Below are 21,074 nucleotides of genomic sequence, written 5' to 3'. Positions count from 1 at the left end.
AAAAAAATATTTGAAAGAGCCTCAATCCAGAGAAGTCCCTTTGCTCCCTTAAAGGTCCTTTGTAGTTAACTCATAAAAGTCACTTGAAAACGGCAACCTGGACAATTTATCGGTCAGATCAGCCTTGAGATGCCCAGGAAGGATTCTGGGTGAATTATCGGACGTTATTGTGGCTGGGGTCGTGTTTTGGCTTACATTGGCTGCGGGGAAATGGATAAGGATATTCACGTTACCGTGAGCAGGAACTACCCTGCCTCCCCTGTAGTAATGCCTGGAGTTGACGAAACTGAACAATCAAACAATGTTTCATAAGCATAACAGTAACGTTAGGCATATTTACGTTAGGCATATTCATTAACTAACGTTATTAGTGGAGCTCGGTGGTAATTTTTATAAATGTAAATCAATATTAGTTAGCCGTAGATCTGCCGGATTGTATACTTTGTAGTGATGAAAAACTGTCAGATGCAATAACTGTGTTGTTTCTTTCTCTCTGCTCCACCCACCTTAATGCCAATATAATTGCCAATAGCTCCGTTGTGTATACTGAAAGATGGTCTGACACCCTTTTCTTAATACAAATTTCACCCTCTGGAATATATACTGCCACTTCCTGTTAGCCGTCTTCTTTGTTGGTCTTTCCGCCGGAGGCGGAGCCATGAGGACAAGAAGCAGGCTCGTGAACGCGCAGAACGTCACATCCGCCAAATCTGCGGGGAAAGTATAACCCGTGGCCAGCATGAAAATCCTGAAATATCTTTGCAATGGGTGAACGCAGAGAGACACGTTGGCGGCTGCGCTCGTTTTTTAAGTTACGGAACGGTGCATTCACTCATTGGTAATAGAAAACATGTTGTGAACATTTATTTTCCGGCCAAACTTACGGATAGGACCTTTCATTTGTTTTAGATTTTTATCTATTTATTTATTTTAAGAAGCACTTAAAAGAGCCACAACTGTGCATAAAGGAGCCACAAATGTGGCTCTAGACTATACAGGCTCGGGTTGAGTATCACTGTGCCTAACCCTAGAGAGAACCACAACCATACCTCACAATATGTCAGTAGACCATAGATATAGGAAGATCTGGCCTTTTGATGAAGGTGTAAGAACTTGTGGCTCTGTTGACGTACTGGAAAGAAATAGTGGAAAGAAATAGACTGGTGTTCCTCTCAGTAGCTACCTTATGATGATGCACTGCTCCTGCGTGGAGGTCTGGGACTGGCTGAAGGCACTGTCAGCTATGGCATACACATGGCTACAACAGGATCCAACACAAGGTCGCCCACCCAGAGTGAAAACAGAAGGGGAACAAAGGTTAGAAGGAACTATAACATTTGGGATGCATACTGCCAACTGTAACAGAAATAAGTGAGGGTGGGATATTGTACAGTGGTTTGAGAACTGTATGCTCACGGTGGGTTTCTGTGCTGCTCTCTGCCTTGGTATTGCTCTCTCAGATCCTCTGTGTAGATATTAAGGGGCTTGAAGGGGTTAACTGACAGTAGCATGTTTCCTATGTATGTCTGAGAAAAAGGAATAAGACAGTCGTTAAGTCATTTAGTCTAGAAATTACAACTAAGATATTAATTGGCAAACATCTCCACAAGTTGATGTGGCTATAGGTGCCTGCAGTATTTTCATTGGGTCCTTGCCTGTAGATACTAAATTATTGCTCCTGGATACTAAGTTATTGATATTTCTGTTGCTAGTTTTTTCTGCAGTTGTAATGGAAAATTAATTTATCCATTTCACATTTTTGTACGGTTCAAATTGCTTGTGCAAGTGAAGTGTTTAGCTAGTTAATAGAAGATTCATTTCAAATTCCCTGTTTTTTCTGATGAGGTAAGTCATGATGGTATTTTATATCTTTGATTTGGCTTTTGCATATCAATTGTCAGACTTATTTGTTGTAGGCCTAAGTGGGCTTATTGCTTTGTGGAAGATGTAATGTTTGCATAGGACCTGCTAAACGTTCTTGAATCAAGTGAAATTACATTGGGAAATGTCCGGAAAATTAGGGTACCTCACTCCACTGGCAGAACCTTTTTTTCTTCCACAATTTTAAGATTGAAATGACTTGTTATGATGGACATTTTTGCAGTGTAGTAAGAGAGACACGGATTAATCCAGAATTCACATACAAAGCCTCCACATAAAGAAAAGGTGAGGGCAGGATTGTGACATACTTAACTTAACTTAGTCCACAGGCAAGCGGCAGGAAAGTCCCGCGAGACTTTCCTGCCGCTGGCCTGTGGACTGACTTGACGAGATTTGGTCTCACTGACCCGACAGGAGGAAATGGGAACCCGGGAAGAATAGAGGGGGAATGGAGAATGGAGAATGGAGGGGCTCTTCCCCGGGAGAGCCCGGGGGAGAATGGATCAGATTATGACGATATGGGTCGAAAACGGGAGAACACTGGGTGAGTCGTCAGATAATAATTAATGTGAGGAGAGGGGTCCAGGTTAAAAAAAACAAAATTCTCCTTTAACTTAACTTAAAGAAAAGGTGAGTGCAGGATTGTGACATACTTAACTTAACTTAACTTAACTTAACTTAAAGAAAAGGTGAGGGCAGGATTGTGACATACGTAAATACAGTCACGGTGGAACCTCTTCTTCAGATTCAGAAGCACGGAGCTCTCACAAACCTCTCTAAGGACAGACAACAACATTGCACCAACAGGTTAAGTTTGTATAGATACTCTGTGTGTGTCTGCAGTGTGTGTGTGTGTGTGTGTGTGTGTGTGTGTGTGTGTGTGTGTGTGTGTGTGCGTGTGCGTGTGTGCACGCGCGCGCGTGTGCATGTGAACTCACTCAAGCTGGGAGAGATCGTCCACCTCATCCACCTCTACCGCCGTTTCACTGCCTGGCATTAACACCTGAGAGAGGAGACAAGAGCAGACATGAGTCCATACAACAAGACAAAAACACCCCAGTCGGTACCATGGATTTGACATGGCTCTATCCTGGTCACCTTACCTTCTTACCACTGCCATCTAGCAAACATTTTGATTTGATTCATTTATTTGGCATTCAAAGCAATTACAAGTACACATACACATCAAACATCAAAATACATAAAAAAAAAAACATATAAATTAATGCCTGCATAGCCCATTAAGCTGAGAAAGGCCTGCTTATTTCCGATGGGGTCCAATGAGGAACAAAGACTAGACAGGACATCAACGGTTAAAATACTATAGCAAAAAATTTAAGAGCTTAAAATATTCCTGTATTTTCTCTTTTGAGCGCACGACTAGAAAGAAAGGATTTTTGACTTTTGAGATTCTCTGGGAGAGCATTAAATAAATTAAATTAGCTTTCCAAGACAGCAAACAGAGCTTTGTCACAGCCCTAAGTCCTTTATGGTTTAAGATTGTTTTTTGTTTCAGCAGTGTTTTAATTGCCTGCAATTCTATCCCTGCTGCTAGTGGTCCACCATAACCTTTCCACAGCAGCTAGTGGTCCACCATAACCTTTAACCTTTCCACAGCAGGTAACCAATCCACCTGGAGCAGTGTGACAGCTGATATAGGCCTACTGCAGGGGTGTCCAAACTTTTTGGAATGGGGGCCAGACTAGATCATGTGAAGATACATGTTGGGGGGGGGGGGGGGTAGCTGCTTCTCGCATCATATGGGCTATTAAAAAACAAAGCAAAATCAAACATACAATACAATTGTACTTTAAGGATTTTGTTTACTGTCTGAAAACATTAGTTCCACCTGCATTGTTCCTACTTGGTGTTTGTCTACAAACTGTATGATAGTGCCGTCATCATTAGGTGAATGGGGGGGGGGGGGATGTGTTGTACGCTCTATTGTACTGGCACAGAGGAAATCTTTCATGCCCTTTCTTCCATAAACACTTGACTATAAGTAATGGAGTAGAACTGGTATGCAGACACTCCAACCATTAATCATTAGACGACCATTGATTAATCTGTCTGAACAGTAATGATACTGGTGTGTTATTGCGGCACAACTAGGAGAGTCCATGTCATGGCACGACATTGCAATAACATAGCACCATGGAGGATGGAGGACATGCAAGGCAGACTTTTCCAAAATGCAGCATCAGTACCTGTGTGCTGTTCAGTCGACTCTCCAGCATTTCCTGAGTGGGGTCCTCTGACTCCCAGGGCCCCCGGCCGTTGTGGGCTGGGACTGGCCTGGCCTGGCCCTCATCCTCATAGACAGTCCTCTTGGTTAGCTTCTCCACCGTCTGGTGGGGCAACAGCTTCTCTGGACGCAGCCAGTCCTGAATCATTGGAAAAAAAGGGGAGTTTCAGTCAAAAAGGTCTTCGATACACATGGTCAGAGGAATAAAAATAGTAAAGACACAGCATCCTGTGATATAATTATCATAAGACCTGTTACGTCACCAAAAACGGATTATTTGATACATACCTGAGGGTCTCCACTCATCCGTGTGGTCCCTGCCCAGTGCACCTCTGGTGGGCCAACAGTATATACCCCCTCCTCACCCATTAGCTGGGCCACTTCCTTGTCTACCTCCTCCTCATAGAAGGTTCTCACTCCTGACAACACCATGCCTGCCTCGACAGTCTGAAGGGGCTCAGCAGTGGGCCTAGGTATTCCAGCCGCAGCCTCCCTCTCTGGGTCCAGCCCCCTGGCCCGAGTCGGTCCAGCAGCTATCATTCCCCCTGAGAGGGACATCTTGGTCAGGTTAATCTGAGAGGAGCCCAGCTTCCGTCTAGCAGCTTGAAGCACACTGACACCATCTTGATTGTCCAGGGCAGCTTTCCTGATCCTACCCTCAGTATCAGATGATCCTTCCGGTGTTGCTGTGCCGACACTGGACCCACCATTCCTGTCTGCTGTATCTCCACCTGCTGGTAATCCTCCTGGCGAGTACTTCTTGATGGCCTTAAGGAGACTGAGGTCTGGTTTGACAGGTAGTACAAGCCTGGCACCTGGTTTAGGGGGTTTAGGCTCTGAGGTTGTTGTGCCTCCTGGTGATCCAGTGCTGGTTGCCGGGGTAGAGGCAACAGGACTTGCCTGGGATATCTTTGCCATGCCCAGTTTGTTCATCCTGGGGAGCACCACAGCATATTTGGCCTCTACCTCTTTGTCCCCAGCTGGAGCTGCCTCGTCCCCTCCCTCCCCTGCCTTCCCCTGGGGGCCGGCTTTCTCTTTAGCTCGTTTTGCTTCAGTGGAACTCCTGCTCCTCTTACTGGCCAGGCTGGTTTTAGTAGCAAAGGCCATCCTGTGTTTGAGGACATTGCCTTTAGATTTTCTGGTCCCCTCTTTCTGTTTTAGGGCCCGAAGTGAGAGCCAGTGGGAAATCCCAATGACTTTGGACCAAGCAGAAAATTTTGTTCTCAAGTTGACCCTCTTTGGCATTTTCTTCTGAATCCAACCAGACACGCGGCGAAGAGTTGTTGCGCCTTTTCTTCTGCCTATCGAAGGGTCATTGGTTTGGCTGGACCCTCCAACTGCAGGGTCACTCTCTGATGTTTCTTTATCAGGGTTTGCTAACATCTTACTGGTTCTTTGTGGCACAGATGCCATCTTGAACTTCCCGAGGAGCAATCTCTGTGGCTGGCTTTTGACACTCGCAGCCCCCTGTTGCTCCTCTTTTGCTGGTCCAGGCTCCAAACTGGCATTGAGGTCCTTACTTTTGGCTTTGAGAAGCATAAATCGGTTTTGGCCTTTGAGGGCTTTGGACAACACTGGTCCAGCCTCTTCTTCTTCTTCTTCCTCATCCTCCTTATCTGGATCTGCTTCTGCAGGAGCATTTCTCTCTTTGATGGTTTTGCTGGCTAACAGAAGGATCTGGGACTTGCCTTTTGTTGCATCAATCTTGCTGAAAGAAACACCTTTCAGTGGCAGAACCTCGTCCGGTGCATGACTTGGTCTCTCCTCTTTCTGCTGCTTCTTTTTGTCTTTCTTGGCTTTTTGTTTGGCTTCCTTCTCTGCCCTCCGTTTCTCTGCCTTCTCAGCCTGCTTATCTGCCTTTGTCTTTTTAAACATCTTGTATGTCTGCTCTCGTGCAGGCTCCAAGGGACGTGACGTCTCTCTGCGCCTTCTGCAGACTTTACCAGTCGATGGCTTTTCAGACGTGTCCTCGTGGGTTATCTCCTCGTCTCCCCCCTCATCGCTGGTGACTGGCTCAGACCCTTCAACTTTCTTCTTGCCTTCCTCCTTTTCTTCACTTGTGATGACGGGCTCTTCCTCTCGGCCACTTCTGTCCGTGGCTCCCTCTGAGGGATCTTTGTCTGGTTCTTTGGTTCCTGGTTCTCCCGCGTCTCTCCGAGAGTCTGACGCCTCAGCCTCCCCCTCACTGCTCTCCTCGCTCCCCTGTGTCTCAACTGGCGCTTCATTACTTCCCAGCTCCTCCTCCGTCTCATCTTTACTACCTTCCTCTTCCCTCTCACCCACTGAGCTTCCTCCATCACTCTTCTCCTCCTCAGTTTCTCTCACCCTGTCACTTCTTTTGTTTCCAGGCCTGGCACAGGGCTTGTTGTTGCTGCTGCCTGTTTTAGTTGTGGTCGTCTTACGAGCGGGTTGGGGTTTGATGGTTTTATTTATGCCCCCTTTAGTTTTACAGTCATTCTCACTTTGAGGTTGTAATCTACTGTTCACAGTTCGTCCATCTACCAATTTCTTCCCTGTTGCTTTATGTGGTTCCTTCTGTTCTATGCCTTCCTCTTTATTTTCATCTTTTTTACTCCTTCCCTTACCGTGCACCTCATCTTTCTTTCCCCTCTCCAGAGTTGGTGAATTCCCTCTACCCTTTTCCTTGTTGGGTACTTTAGAGGTAGGTTGAGATGCATTCCTTTTTCCAGGTTTCTGTTGAATTTCTTTTTTTGTTGCCTCTGCCTTCTGCTTTGTGGCATTTGTTCTACCTTGGGACTTATTCACCGGTGACATGGCTCTTCATTCTTCAGTGTTGAAGATATCTGGGAAATCGTGACATTACCTAAAAAATAACACCATGTACATTAGTCTTTATTTTTGTCATTTGCATTCATATTGATTTACAACTTTGAAAGACAAAGTGTGCGTATTTTATTAAATCACTAAGTTAGACGCTTTGATCAATAAATTAACCACTCAAAATTAACAATTAAGGGCAGGAGATAGAATGACATGTCTGTCAAACCAAGTGAAACCAGGTCCTTGGCTCGGCCCATCAGCATTTAGACTAGGTTTCACACATTAAGTCCCTGTCCCTTGTTCTCAAGCTAAAGACACCCACGTCAGACCTAAATGCTAAACATTCACATGCTTCATGAAAATAACTCCTCTCGCTTTAAAATAGCAAACAGTAAGTCTGTAAGTCCAATCTGCATGTCAGTGAAAGGCAATCTTTAGGTCTACCTAAACACTTTGTATAGCCTGTGTGCCTTGGGGCTAAAGCAGTGAGATCTGGTCTCATGCAATACGGCTTACCTGGCATCTCAGGTGAAACCCAGGCATGACTGGGGGTCTGCAAAGTGCTCCTGCTTGTCCTCAAGAGCTGGTGTCACCGATACACACATTAGACATGCTTAGGATAAGGACTGGGGGGTACTAGCTACACACACACCAATCTCCCACCCACTAACATTATACAGGTAGACCACAGATAATGCACCCAGCAAGGGTTCTCGTGTGTTTTATGCATATACACACAATGCCCAGACGACATGCACGTACGGTGTACACACACGCACGCACAAACACAAAGTGCTGTTTGAATAATTGATGGCATTGAATAGGTTGGCAGCTCATACAGCTCTGCAGCCTTTCATATGGCCAGCTGGTGAATGCTTAGGACGAAAGGTGAGAGAGGTGATGTGTGGAGTGATCGACAATAGGTGTTGATAGGAGGGAGGGAGGGAGAGCGAGCGAAAGCTCATTTCCTTTGCCTCCAGGACAGCGAGATTCCATCAGTGTGTGCTGGAATGCTGGAGCAGTCTCCTTTTTCTATTTTACACAATTTACAAACCATTCATACTCATCCAAGTAAAATCACACCATCATCCTATGGTAGGTGCTGCATAGGAAACACAAAGCAGAGCACAGACACAGCAAGTTGCTCCCGAAGTGTACAGTATGAATCAAGGATATTAATAGTTAACTTAAACTAAGATTATAACTAGGCATGGAAAAACATTTTATTAAACAAATAAAAAAGCTAAAGGGAAAACTGAAACTTTTGTTTTATGAGACAGATTTCTTTCCCTCAGAATTCTGACATTAAAATAAGTTTAATCTCATAAGTCTTCTGCCTTTTTTCCCCTCAGAATTCTGCCTTTTTCTTTCTTTACCAGAATTCTGACATTAAACTCAGAATTCTAACTTTATTTTCAGGATTCTGACTTAAACTCAGAACTCAATTAAACGTTTCACATGTGGCCCTCATCCTCTTCGGTAGTTTTAAATTGTGTTTAGCGTTAAAAAAAAGAAGAAAAAATAAATCAGGCGACCCCAAGGTTGGGAACCACTGTCCTAGTGAGTCTCTGCTGTGAGCCTGAGACAGGTCCTCAGAGCTCAGGTTCTAATGAGTCTCTGCTGTGAGCCTGAGACAGGCCCTCAGAGCTCAGGTTCTAGTGAGTCTCTGCTGAGCCTGAGACAGGCCCTCAGAGCTCAGGTTCTAGTGAGTCTCTGCTGTGAGCCTGAGACAGGCCCTCAGAGCTCAGGTTCTAGTGAGCCTGAGACAGGCCCTCAGAGCTCAGGTTCTAGTGAGTCTCTGCTGTGAGCCTGAGACAGGCCCTCAGAGCTCAGGTTCTAATGAGTCTCTGCTGTGAGCCTGAGACAGGCACTCAGAGCTCAGGTTCTAGTGAGTCTCTGCTGTGAGCCTGAAACAGGCCCTCAGAGCTCAGGTTCTAGTAAGTCTCTGCTGTGAGCCTGAGACAGGCCCTCAGAGCTCAGGTTCTAGTGAGTCTCTGCTGAGCCTGAGACAGGCCCTCAGAGCTCAGGTTCTAGTGTCTCTCTGTGAGCCTGAGACAGGTCCTCAGAGCTCAGGTTGCAGTGGAGTCACTGCAGCCCGAGGCAATTAGTGGACAAAGCGCCTCATTCCATAATGGATGATCAAAACTCTTGGCTGTGCATGTATGACAACCGATACCTCTTTTATCCACTTCACCGAGGACGACCCAGCTACAGCTTACACAGACCACCATTATAGCTGGTCTTGTAGAGTAAAACCTGGAAATTGAAAGCCAGCGCTGGTATTGAACAGAATATAATATATAATATAATATGGTATTGAACAGTATAATCATACAGGCCAAAATGATGGGTTGCAAATCTATGCCTTTTCCCCCCAGATTTCAGTGGTCCTTAAAGTAGGAACGCTAAAACACAACATGCAAAACACCAAGGATTGGAATACTCCACAACAGTGGAAATGAACAATCAGTTACAATATGAATGGACGAAATGTCAAACTTCAAAATAAAGACAAACGCATTCATTCTTGTGAAAAACATGTAATAATTATCCAGCAGGAAACTGTAGTGTGAAGTTACAAATCTAAAAAGTAGGGTTCTTAGACTTAATCATTCACTACAAAAATATATTCTAGGCCACAAATGCTAAAAATACCTTTTGCATTTTGAGAGAGGGTACCAAAATATTTCCTTGTAAGATCAGACTAAATAGCAGCCAACCCCAGTTAAAATAGGCCCACTGTTAAACACAGGTACAGATTCATATACATATATATTAAACCATTTGACTACAATATTTTAAAATTACATTCCTAAATTACATTATTCATTGCTGGCATAAAAAAGTTGACATAAAATCATTAAAAACAAAGCCCCATAGAAAGTTGTTCCCTCTAAAAAGTACAGCATTGTGTGCTCCACAGTAGCAGAGAAGTACCTACGGCAGGATCATGTGTTAACAATAGAATGCGTTTGTACCAGTGTGGTAATGCTGCAGAAATCATATTAGCTTTGAAAATGACAAGTCAAATAAGAGAAAAAAAAAATGCTGGTAGCATCAGTGGTAACAAAACTTCTGCATCACTCATACTATTTTTGCTCTGTATCATTATTCTAGATAATGTTTTTTCCCTTGAATAGTTTGTCAGTCTGTGTAGATTTGAGGTTTTGTCAGGATCAATCAAAAAATAAAGTAGGCACAAATCATGCAGCGATCAAGTTGCAGATCATCAACAAAGAAGAGGAAAAACATTCCCTGCGCCTCTGTCCATGGGAGGGGAGGGAGGGGAGGGGGGGGCAGCAAGATTGTGCAACAGAGACGGGTGGTGATTGGACGAACTGGAAGCTGGCGCTGACGAGGGAATGCAAGGTGGCGCAGGCACTGCTTGAAGGGTGAAGTGACGTCTGGCAGACTGGAGGCGTGAATGACAGCTGCTAAGATTCTGTGTCATGAGGTCACAGGTCACGTGTTAGGAATGTGTTGTCAAGTGGCTTCAGATTCAATGTTGCTGCGGCGGTGAGCCTGGGCGGTGGTGGTACAGTGGCTGGTCTGTAGGGGGCGGTGGTGCTACAGTGGCTGGTCTGTAGGGGTCGGTCCCCGCTCCCTCTGTCTGGACCAAATGGCAAGTCTCCAATTGGTCTCTTTAGTCCCCTATGGTGATCTGCTGACGAGAGCCTTTTGGTAGGGGATGGGGGGCCAAGGGGAGCCGGGGCAGGACCGGGAAGTCAGTCTCTTGAGGCGAGGGGTCGGGGGTCAGTAGTGGTAGTAGTGTTGGCGTCGTCTTCGGGCGAGGTGGGAAGATGGGTGGTGTGGTACCATCCTGGCACCGCGGTACCCTTCAGGCACGTGGACGTCTAGCTCAGTCTGAGGAGGGAGGGACAAAAAGACAAATGCAGCGATATGATATGCAATAACTCATTACTTAGCTAGACTATAAAACATTGCTGATTCCAAAAGTGTAAAGAAATTCTAAGTACTTTCATAGCATAAGAAACATGTGCAGAATTATAGCAGAAGAAACGTCTAACCCTAACCCATGTGCTACTAGTTCCCAGATTAGGCTCACCTCCATTGCTCAAGACCTTCCCTCCATCTAGAGCACTCTTCACATTATTCTCTAGGAATGATCTGTGGTAGACAGACGACACTTTCCATTAACATGGCTACTGGCTACTGGCTACATGGCTACTGGCTACATGGCTACATGGCTACAGCAAGCCAACTTCACTAAGGTAAACACAATGTTCAGCTTTAGATTAGGGTGAGGCCCAGGCTCCAGCAAGCCAACTTCACTAAGGTAAACACAATGTTCAGCTTTAGATTAGGGTTAAACCAAGGGGGCTAGCTCGGGCTTTGGAAGAGGAAGCTGCGGAAATGATACTGAAGGATGTAGTTCCTCAAATGGCCACTTGGGCTGGACCCAAAAGGGAGACGTTCCAGTTCAGCCCCATGATAAAATGCCACACTTTGTAACAGGATTACCGGTATGCATGTTTACAGCCTGGTCCAACACACGGTTTGGGCCTATATAGCTAATGCCATCTTTCAATTGTATGGTGGGGGGGGGGGATTTTTATACAACTCACCCATTTCAAGTAAAATAGATGATAGAAAAGACTATATCTTGGGGGTGATTGACAGATCGCCTGTCCAGTGATCGTGCAGCTTGCCGTTTATGGACCAATGGCAGACGGAGCTGCGGCTCTGGGAAACCTTTTGTCTCGTGCCGTCTTGCGCCCCAAGATGGCCATAGGCTACACTAGGCTTCCAAATGGGAGTCCAAAACAAACAAAAACTGGCTCTGTCATTATTTACTGCCGATGGTTAGACCAGAGGCGGACTGGGGCAAAAAAAAATCAAAAAATCATAAATTCTTAAAATCTTAAATTCATAGCTCACAGTAAAATGAATAAATAAATAAATAATAATAATCCTATAATAAGAATGAGAAGTATCCGTATGCATGTGTGAGTGATGGAGCTGGATCTTTTAATTGCCCTAATTACCTAATGATTTGATGTCCTCATCAGTGATGATGTTCAAACAAAATGGCAATCAGCCAGTAGCGAGCACACTCACCGGTGTTTTTAAAGTTTCGGTGCACGGCACAGGAGAATACTTTGAAGGAGAAGGAGAGCCAGCACACAAAATGTCCTTTCGTTATATTTATTCCAGTTTTCACCAGGTACAGCATGAACATTTCAGCCTAACGGCCTTCTTCAGCGTGTGATCATCAGTGATGATGTCATAAAGCCTTCTCCTAGTTGTGTGCTTTCCTTAGTTTTTAATCTTTTTATTTCTTTTTTATTCTCGTTTCATTTTTATTCTTTTAATAATTTTATTTATTTTTTATTTTATTTGTTACTCTGTAGCACTTTGGGATTTTGTCCAAAATGAAAAGTGCAATACAAATATAATTTATTATTATTATTATGAAGTCATCCTTCCTGGCTGAGGTTATAAGTTCAGTGATGATGTCATCAGTGATGTTATGTACTCCCAGGGGGGTACCCACAGCCAGGTCCACTAGTGTATAGAATTGGTGATGTCACTCAAGCAATTGTGATGTCATCAGTGAGTGATGTCTACAAGGAAGTGAAGACAGGAAGCGGCACGGCTCAGAGCCGGTGAGGCATGCACGTGCGCACAGAGTGCCAGAGGTGGGTGGGAGAGAAGGCATGGATTGTCATGGCGGCTTCATCCACTGTATCTATAAAGGATATGAGCCGCTGCGTGTCAGAAAATAAGCTATTTAGACTAGAGGATGTAAATACATGCTTTGCACATGCCTCCATTTCCTCTGTTCCAGGCCGCTGCTCGGTGCATTATAACGTTTTAGTGCATCGAGATTTTTTTTTTTTTAATCAGGGAGAGTTAAAAATCATAATTAAAGCTGGAAATAAGGTTGTAAAAAAACTGAATTCTCATTTAAAGTTGTTTTTACTGAATTAAATTATACTTTTTGAATAATAAAGATGTATATTTTAATACAACGCTGCTTCCTGGTCAGATAGTTACTTAACGTTTAAACACTGTGACTAGGGGGATGCCACAGGGACGTCATGTGGGTCATTAATCGGACTATGCTCTGTAGCATGTCAATTGGAATATGAATGGACTGTTATGAAGCAACTTGTGTAAACACCTTAATTCAAATATTGTCTTATTTAATTATGTATTCTGACTGGATAGCAGTGGCAGATACTTACGTCTGGTCTCCTTCTAGTGACTTCTGGATCTCCTCAAGTACCTCTGCGAGGAAACAAGACATTATGATCGTCTGGGTTTCTTAAACCAAGCATATACACTTCACACCAATTCAATCGCAAAACAGCTGAAACAGTGCGTTAAAAAGGAGGTTGTAAACATCATGCATGCTGGATGCTGGTTTGGTAAACACTGCTGTGTGACAAAGGCATTACAGGTCAGCTTGCACAATGGGCACAGAAAAGCAGACATACCGGTCAGGAGAGGCAGCACACGTTGCAGTAAAGGCCTTGATATACTTCTGCGTCAAAACCCCTCGCCGAATGCGCCAAGGGGTGCGCCGCGGTCGGCGAGCCTGCCGGCGCAGCCTACGTGCAGCTCCTCGAAAATGTGACTCGACACAGCTGACGCAAACAGCGCGAGTATAATATAATATAGATGGGGAGATAACAGGGGAACGTGAAAGGTATGACCAAGTATCTGCACTACATTCTCTCCTTGGGCTAACTTCTAGTCATTGAAATCCTAGTGAAATCACACAATTTGCTCATTTTGCTGGGGTCTCTCCCCTGTGACCCCTCGTCAAGCTGACGTTTGAGTATATAGGACCAGCTGCCGCCGGCAAGGCTCCAAGTCGAGGCGGACACCTAAGTATATTTCAGCCTTACGGGGGAAGTCAAGCAAGACTTCCAGGGTTTGAATAAGTGCCTCCCTCGCGTATGATCTGTCAATTGGAATATGTCACACCATCTCTCCTCTCGTCTCTCTCTTTAGTACTCACTCTCATCATTCAGCAAAGCATGCTCCATAACACGTCGTGCAGCATGTTCTGGAACACACAGGCAGCAGGCAATGAACAGTCAGTGCATTCAGGCACAAACAAGTATCAACAAACAACAAATGGCAAATGAGCACAAGCACACAGCTGAACAATACATTTGGAAATGCAGCGCCCGCTGAAGGTCATAAATAGCACATGCATGTTTGAGTCTTTTTCTTTGCTTTTAGTACGTCATGTTAGGGCCTCCACAAATTTTACCTGCATCTTCACCATCTCTCCTGGCATTTCTAGAAGGACAAGGAAGACAAAAAGCTCATTAGTACCAAGCAGCAACCTACACGGAAGTGCCAAAAACAACTGCAGTTCTTCGAATGCCCACTGAGGCTGGTTTCAAAAGAGAGTCATTCACCATAGACCCCCATGTTAAACTGCCCAACATTCCAGCAGGAAAAAAAAGTTCATGACAACTGTATATTACTCACCTGTTTATACAGAGAAGACGATTGTATACAAGTCAATGGGGGAAATTAGCCTCCTTTTCACTTGATTTATGACCTCAGTAATAGTCTGACTGGCTTGAAGCAGCCTGGTGGATTTAGCTCCTCCCATTGGTGGCTGCCAATTCAGTCGGTGCCGGATGAAAATCCGTGGGGGCACGGTGGCGCAGTGGTAGTGCTGTCGCCTCACAGCTAGAAGGTCCTGGGTTCGATTCCCACCTGGGACGCTGTGGGCACCGAGGGTGTGTCCCCCATGTCCTCAGTGCCCACTGCCCAGGTGGGCTATCTCGTCAAAAGGGCCTTTCTGTGTGGAGTTTGCATGTTCTCCCCGTGCTCCCCTGGGGTTCCTCCATACAACATCGGTATAGACCCCCACTAAAAACATGCAGAAGATGGTCATCTTTTTAATATCTCACTCTCCCAGGCTGTGGTGCCGGTGTGTCTTTAATCAGAATCACTTTTATTGCCACAGTAGGCAAGTTACATACGAGGAATCTGTCTTAGTGTCTGTATGCAGCGTAGCGGTTACATCAATATACAGGGATAAGAAGTAGGAAGATAACTAACGGCAATCGCAAGGTTGCAAGTGCAATCAAATCGAATCGAGTCAATATATACAATATGTACATGAGTGGTGAAGTGTTCTGTGGATGATAAATATGAATTTACGTTGGATTTACATGAGATTTACAGACTGAGTTAAATATACGTTAAATAGGCAGTGGATTTACATGAATTTACAGTCAGAGTTAGATAAGAGTTTACATTGAATGTACATTAAATTTACAGGCTAAGTTAAATAGGCATTAATGTGCAGGGAATTTACATCAATTTACCAGTCCCAGTTAGACAGGCATTAAATTAGATACAGTATGAGTTCCAGTATTATGGGGGTGGGGGGGTGTTTGTGAGGCCCTTGGTGGAAGGGGTTTCCGGGTCTTGTTGGTGAGGCTGATGGCGGTTGGGAAGAAGCTGGTCTTGTGGCGGGTGGTTCTGGTCTTGGCAGACCTCAGTCTCTTGCCATGGGGGAGTGTCTTAAAGAGTTTGTGGCCAGGGTGGGAGGGGTCGGCCATGATCTTGCGAGACCGCTTCAGTGTCCTGGCTGCGTGTAGGTCTTGGAGGGATGGCAGGTTGCATCCGATTATCCTCTCCCAGGCTGTGGTGCCGGTATGCCTACAGGAAGAACCGCTCTGCATTGGACGCAGTGTCGTCTGTCATCCACTCTGCTCTCACCCACTTGGAAAACAGGGACTCTTATGTAAGGCTGCTAATCATGGACTTTAGTTCTGCCTTCAATACAATCATCCCGCAGAATCTAGTCAACAAACTTTGGCTGCTCGTATTAACACCTTCCCTCTGCAACTGGGTCCTGGACTTCCTTACGGCTCTTGCACACCATGAAACGCTCGGCGGCATGCCTCCTGTGAAAGCCTCTTTGACGCTGCATCTTGATAGGCTGTCTTGCTCTATTTCCGTGTCTGATTGGTCCATTTCAACCTCGCGCCCCCTGCCGCAGGAACCGCCCAGCGTTTCGCTGTCGCAGACTAGAGGCGGCTTGTCTCTGATCGGCTTAAAGCTCGAAGGGCGGGACTAGGGCGGGACCTTTCGTTAAGCTACCCAATGACAGCTCTTCCTACACATTTTCTCCCCCCACCCTTCTGTGTACATCTACCTGAAAACGTTTCTACAGCTCCAAGCTGGAAGCTGGTTTCCACGGCCACAAAACGCTGCGACACAGCGGAAAAACGATTTTGCATTGTAGGTGTGTATGAGGCGTTACACACCAGCCACAGACTGTCAAAATCCATGGCATCTGGTCCTCCACCATCATCCTCAACACCGGCTCCCCCCCAGGGGTGTGTCCTGAGCCCCCTGCTGTACACGCTACCCACATACGACTGCTCACCTAAACACCTGGGCAACCGGATTGTGAAATTTGCAGATGACACAGCAGTTGTGGGTCTGATATCCCACAACGATGAGTCGTCGTACCGGCAGGAGGTGGAAGATCTAGAGGACTGGTGCAGGGAGAACAACCTCTGCATTAATGTGGGGAAGACCAAGGAGCTGGTCATGGACTTTAGGAAGAGGAGCCACACCCCCTCTCCCCTTTTCATCGGGGGAGCAGCGGTAGAAATGGTGGACAGCTTCAAATTCCTTGAAGTCCACATTTCCAAGGACTTAACGTGGGCATCAGGCCCACCAACGCCTTTATTTCCTCAGGAGGCTGAGGCAGTGCTGGCAGCTTTCTATTGGTGTGTGGTGGAGAGCACACTCACCTACTCCATCACCACCTGGTACGGGAACTGCTCTGCTGCGGATAGGAAAGCGCTGCAGAGAGTGGTGAAAGCTGCTCAGAAGATCACCTGCAGCAGCCTCCCTTCCTGTGAGGACATCTACATCAGTAGGTGTAGGAGCACTGCAGCCTGCATCATGGAGGACCTCACCCACCCCTCGGCAGGAGGCTGAGGAGCATCAAGACCAGAACAACTCTGCTCCAACGCATCTTCTACCCAGAGGCTGTGACACTGATGAACTCTATGCCTTATACTGCTTGTTTTGAACTGTTTTTAATATGCTGCTTTGTTTTTTAACATGCCGCCCTGCTGTGCTGCTCCATCAGTTTTCAACTGTTTTAATCCCTACAGTTATTATTTTATGTATAGTTATTTATTATTAGGTCCGAGTTATTTTTAGGTTATCAGTTTTTTATTATAGGATTTATTATTGTACGCTGCTGGTCCCGAGGACAAATTCCGTTCATGCGAAAGCATGTCATGACAATAAAAACCCTTGAACCTCGAACCATCTGACCAGAGACGTCAACGTTTCAAGATGGTCCCCGGGTGCTGTAGACTAAGAAAGCTGCCCACTGCCCTTGGCTGCCCCCCGGAGGAAGGACAAGCCTGGATGGGATAAATGCAGAGACTATATTTCACCGGCCGGTTTGTCCTTCCAGTTCTTCTTCTTCTTCTTAAATCCCATTCCGGTCCTGCAAGCTCTGCAATTGGCTCTGACCCGCTCTGACTGCAGCTGCGACCATACATGGATTTCCTTTCCACTCCCCCCGTGTCGAATATATATCCCTTTATATAAGTGTATATAAAGTGCGCATACCTTTGTATAAGTGTATATAAAGTGCGCATACCTTAATATAAGTATATACAGTGCACATACCTTTGTATAAGTGTATATAAAGTGTGCATACCTTAATATAAGTATATACAGTGCACATACCTTTATATTAGTGTATATAAAGTGCGTATACCTTTATATAAGTGTATATACCTGTGATCAGCTGAAGCCCCGTCAGGCTGTGCTCTGTGTCGGGAGGTGACTGAATGAGGAGGAACTTCCACTAGAGACCGAGGCTCCACCAGATAGCGGGTCGATAGGGAGAAACGCTCAAACTCTGATGGGGAGATCAAGTAGAATCCTGGGGGAAGATGACAGAGGAGGGAGAGAGGAGGTATTATTATAGCCAGGAGCCTCCAATGCTGCATAAAACGTTCAACCTGTCATTGCGTTTTCACCTTTGATTTCGCGTTTATACACAGCGTTTGTGATAATGATTTGCGTGCATACTGAAGCAGCGTCAAGTGAGTCAGAATAACATTGAAACTTCTGGTTAGAACCTTCACAATAATGATTTTTAAGGTAAAAACACCTAGCTTCCTGTTCTGTCTCTTTCTAACGGGATTTAGCTTTAATTTTCCACACGGTAGTGTGACACAGAAGTCACGAATAGTGATAAACTGCTCCAGATTGGATTACAGAATAAAAAGCCCCATAAAAATACCTGTTTTCTTTGCAGCACAATTGGGACATGAGCAAATGCATCTGGTCTGTGAGTTGTCTTCAATTATTTAATGCAGGAGTGATTAATTAATATGCGCAATGTTAATAGCGGGCACTGAATGCCAATGCGATTCATTGTGCCATAAGATAAGGCTCTATTGGCCTAGTTGAATGCTATTGTCTAGCATTGTCTTCCATGGCAAAGGGGGGCTGTGTGTCATCACCTGAATTGCGTTTCACCACTTTACACGGTGACAGTAAGGGCAGCGTTATCAAATAAGTCCACTCTGGAACCTGTTTTCACTTTTTTGCGTTTTCAGGCCCCATGATCGCCGTTGCCGTGTAAAAGGAAGGCACTAACGCTAACAAAGTTTGTCATTTCATGCAGGGAGTGTTGCCGTGTAAACTGCATGTGTAAACAGCATGTGTAAACAGCATGTGTAAACAGCATCATGTATAAACAGCATGTATAAACAGCATGTGTAAACAGCATGTATAAACAGCATGTGTAAACAGCATGTATAAACAGCATGTATAAACAGCATGTGTAAACAGCATGTGTAAACAGCATGTGTAAACATCATGTGTAAACAGCATGTGTAAACAGCATGTGTAAACAGCATGTATAAACAGCATGTATAAACAGCATGTGTAAACAGCATGTGTAAACAGCATGTATAAACAGCATGTGTAAACAGCATGTGTAAACAGCATGTGTAAACAGCATGTATAAACAGCATGTGTAAACAGCATGTATAAACAGCATGTGTAAACAGCATGTGTAAACAGCATGTGTAAACAGCATGTGTAAACAGCATGTGTAAACAGCATGTGTAAACAGCATGTATAAACAGCATGTGTAAACAGCATGTGTAAACAGCATGTATAAACAGCATGTGTAAACAGCATGTATAAACAGCATGTGTAAACAGCATGTATAAACAGCATGTGTAAACAGCATGTATAAACAGCATGTATAAACAGCATGTATAAACAGCATGTGTAAACAGCATGTGTAAACAGCATGTATAAACAGCATGTATAAACAGCATGTATAAACAGCATGTATAAACAGCATGTATAAACAGCATGTGTAAACCGCATGTATAAACAGCATGTATAAACAGCATGTGTAAACAGCATGTATAAACCACATGTGTAAACAGCATATGTAAACAGCATGTGCAAACAGCATGCATAAACAGCATGCGTAAACAGCATGTATAAACAGCATGTGTAAACAGCATGTGTAAACCACATGTGTAAACAGCATGTGTAAACAGCATGTGTAAACAGCATGTATAAACAGCATGTGTAAACAGCATGTGTAAACAGCATGTATAAACAGCATGTGTAAACAGCATGTATAAACAGCATGTGTAAACCGCATGTGTAAACGGGGCCTTAGAGATGTTTCTAGCAGAGCATGTCCGCCCACAGAGCTCCATTAATCCTCTCTGCTCCTCTCCAGGCGCACCGTCAAGTCAGCCACAATGGAGAAGTATGTCTTCCGCAGTGGGCTTTCAAAATGAAATGCAACGTTAACCTTAATATACATTTTTAGTGAAAATAATTTTGGTCCACTGGCTAACTAGATGGCTAGCGGACCATTCATTGTTTATCTCATTCTACATACATATGCGTTGGTACTCTTTCTGCTTGCATTTTTCTTATTCTTTATTCTTATGCGATATGTTTTTTGCACTCTATTTCATTGTTGTCTGTAATGTATGTTGTTGTTTTTGCCAACATTTCGTTTCATTATTTTTTTGCTGTCGCTGCCCCAAACCTCTGGAATTCCCTGCCCCTCAACATCAGAAATTCAGACACACTCACTTCTTTCAAAAACCAACTCAAATCCCACCTGTTGAAGAAAAATCTGACTTCCACCTCCACCATCACACTGTAACCTCTTTATCTGTATCTGTTCTGTATGTGTGTATGTTTGTTAAATGGTCAATTTGTTTTCATGTAAAGCGTCTTTGAGTGTTTAGAAAAGCGCTACATAAGTCCGATCTATTATTATTATTATTTGTCTAGGCATCAGCTAATGGGGATCCTTTTGAATAAACAAAAAACAAATAAAACGATCAACTCCCAGGGTGTTGGGCGTTGCTGGGTGTGTGGGGCTCTGCTCACCCTGCCCGTGCTTGGTGAAGACACAGGAGGCGATGCCGCTGACGTCCTCGCGGCGGATGCAGGGGTACTGCACCTGCATCTTCAGCGCCGGCAGTGACACCACATGGAGGCTGCCCTGATTGGTCAGGACCACCAGGCCGCTCTCGCCGTACTCCTCCGCCCGGCTGCTGCTGAACCAGGCCACGCCCACCCGCCGCACCCGAGATCCGTCCATGGCCGTCAGCTTCAGCTTCATCTTAGCACTCACCTTGGGCAGGGTGAAAACCTGGAAAAAGGCATAATGCTCCATTCAAGAAGTAGGAATATTTTACAGTGGAATCTGCTTATAGTGATTAACCGCTTATATGGATCAAAAAGCTTGGTACAGAATCATTCCTATACACATGCTGTATGAAAGATTCACTTATAATCATCTAAATCTGCTTACAGTGATCATTTTGAGTCTTCTCATACATGAGAATGATGGAAAAAAATTTAAAAGGTATACTATGCATTAGGGATGCACCGATTGCGATTTTGTTGGCCGATTCCGATTTCCGATTTTTGAATAGTCTGACTTGCCGATACTGATTTTTGCCGATTCCGATTTTTTTTCTAAGAACAATAATTGGCAGGTTATTTTTTTACTTTTTAACTTTGCTTTAATAGAAAATTAACATTCATGTCACATTTCTTATCATTTGCATGAGGTAGGACGATCTCACTCAAAAACATCTCAAAATAAAAGTGTTCCAGGTTACTGGAC

At 44.7% G+C, this 21,074-nt stretch overlaps 2 protein-coding genes across 4 annotated transcripts in view; both read right to left on the bottom strand.

Annotated features, from left to right (window-relative positions):
• The window catches only part of myo15b (myosin XVB), a gene marked incomplete at both ends in the record, with an annotated part of 88,949 nt that extends 82,048 nt beyond the window's left edge, over positions 1-6,901 (bottom strand). Inside the window, 7 exons of the mRNA XM_083635083.1 lie at positions 1,184-1,258; positions 1,417-1,526; positions 2,594-2,657; positions 2,820-2,884; positions 4,089-4,265; positions 4,415-6,504; positions 6,877-6,901. Coding sequence (XP_083491209.1) covers positions 1,184-1,258; positions 1,417-1,526; positions 2,594-2,657; positions 2,820-2,884; positions 4,089-4,265; positions 4,415-6,504; positions 6,877-6,901 — 2,606 coding nt within the window. The remainder of the gene's footprint in view (positions 1-1,183; positions 1,259-1,416; positions 1,527-2,593; positions 2,658-2,819; positions 2,885-4,088; positions 4,266-4,414; positions 6,505-6,876) is intronic.
• A 2,540-nt stretch (positions 6,902-9,441) lies between these two features.
• The window catches only part of llgl2 (LLGL scribble cell polarity complex component 2), a 58,175-nt gene continuing 46,542 nt past the window's right edge, over positions 9,442-21,074 (bottom strand). For 2 of the 3 annotated variants that reach the window (XM_083636117.1, XM_083636118.1), the window contains exons 21-27: positions 20,330-20,594; positions 17,681-17,828; positions 14,154-14,182; positions 13,896-13,943; positions 13,117-13,159; positions 10,974-11,035; positions 9,442-10,771 (exon numbers count right to left, since the gene is read on the bottom strand). In XM_083636117.1, coding sequence (XP_083492243.1) covers positions 10,767-10,771; positions 10,974-11,035; positions 13,117-13,159; positions 13,896-13,943; positions 14,154-14,182; positions 17,681-17,828; positions 20,330-20,594 — 600 coding nt within the window. In that variant the 3' untranslated portion in view covers positions 9,442-10,766. The remainder of the gene's footprint in view (positions 10,772-10,973; positions 11,036-13,116; positions 13,160-13,895; positions 13,944-14,153; positions 14,183-17,680; positions 17,829-20,329; positions 20,595-21,074) is intronic. The other variant, XM_083636119.1, reaches the window with a different exon arrangement.

Source organism: Poromitra crassiceps (genome assembly GCF_964638095.1).
Source record: "Poromitra crassiceps genome assembly, chromosome: 4".
Lineage (NCBI taxonomy): Eukaryota > Metazoa > Chordata > Actinopteri > Beryciformes > Melamphaidae > Poromitra > Poromitra crassiceps.
This window is presented reverse-complemented; position numbering and strand designations above follow the sequence as displayed.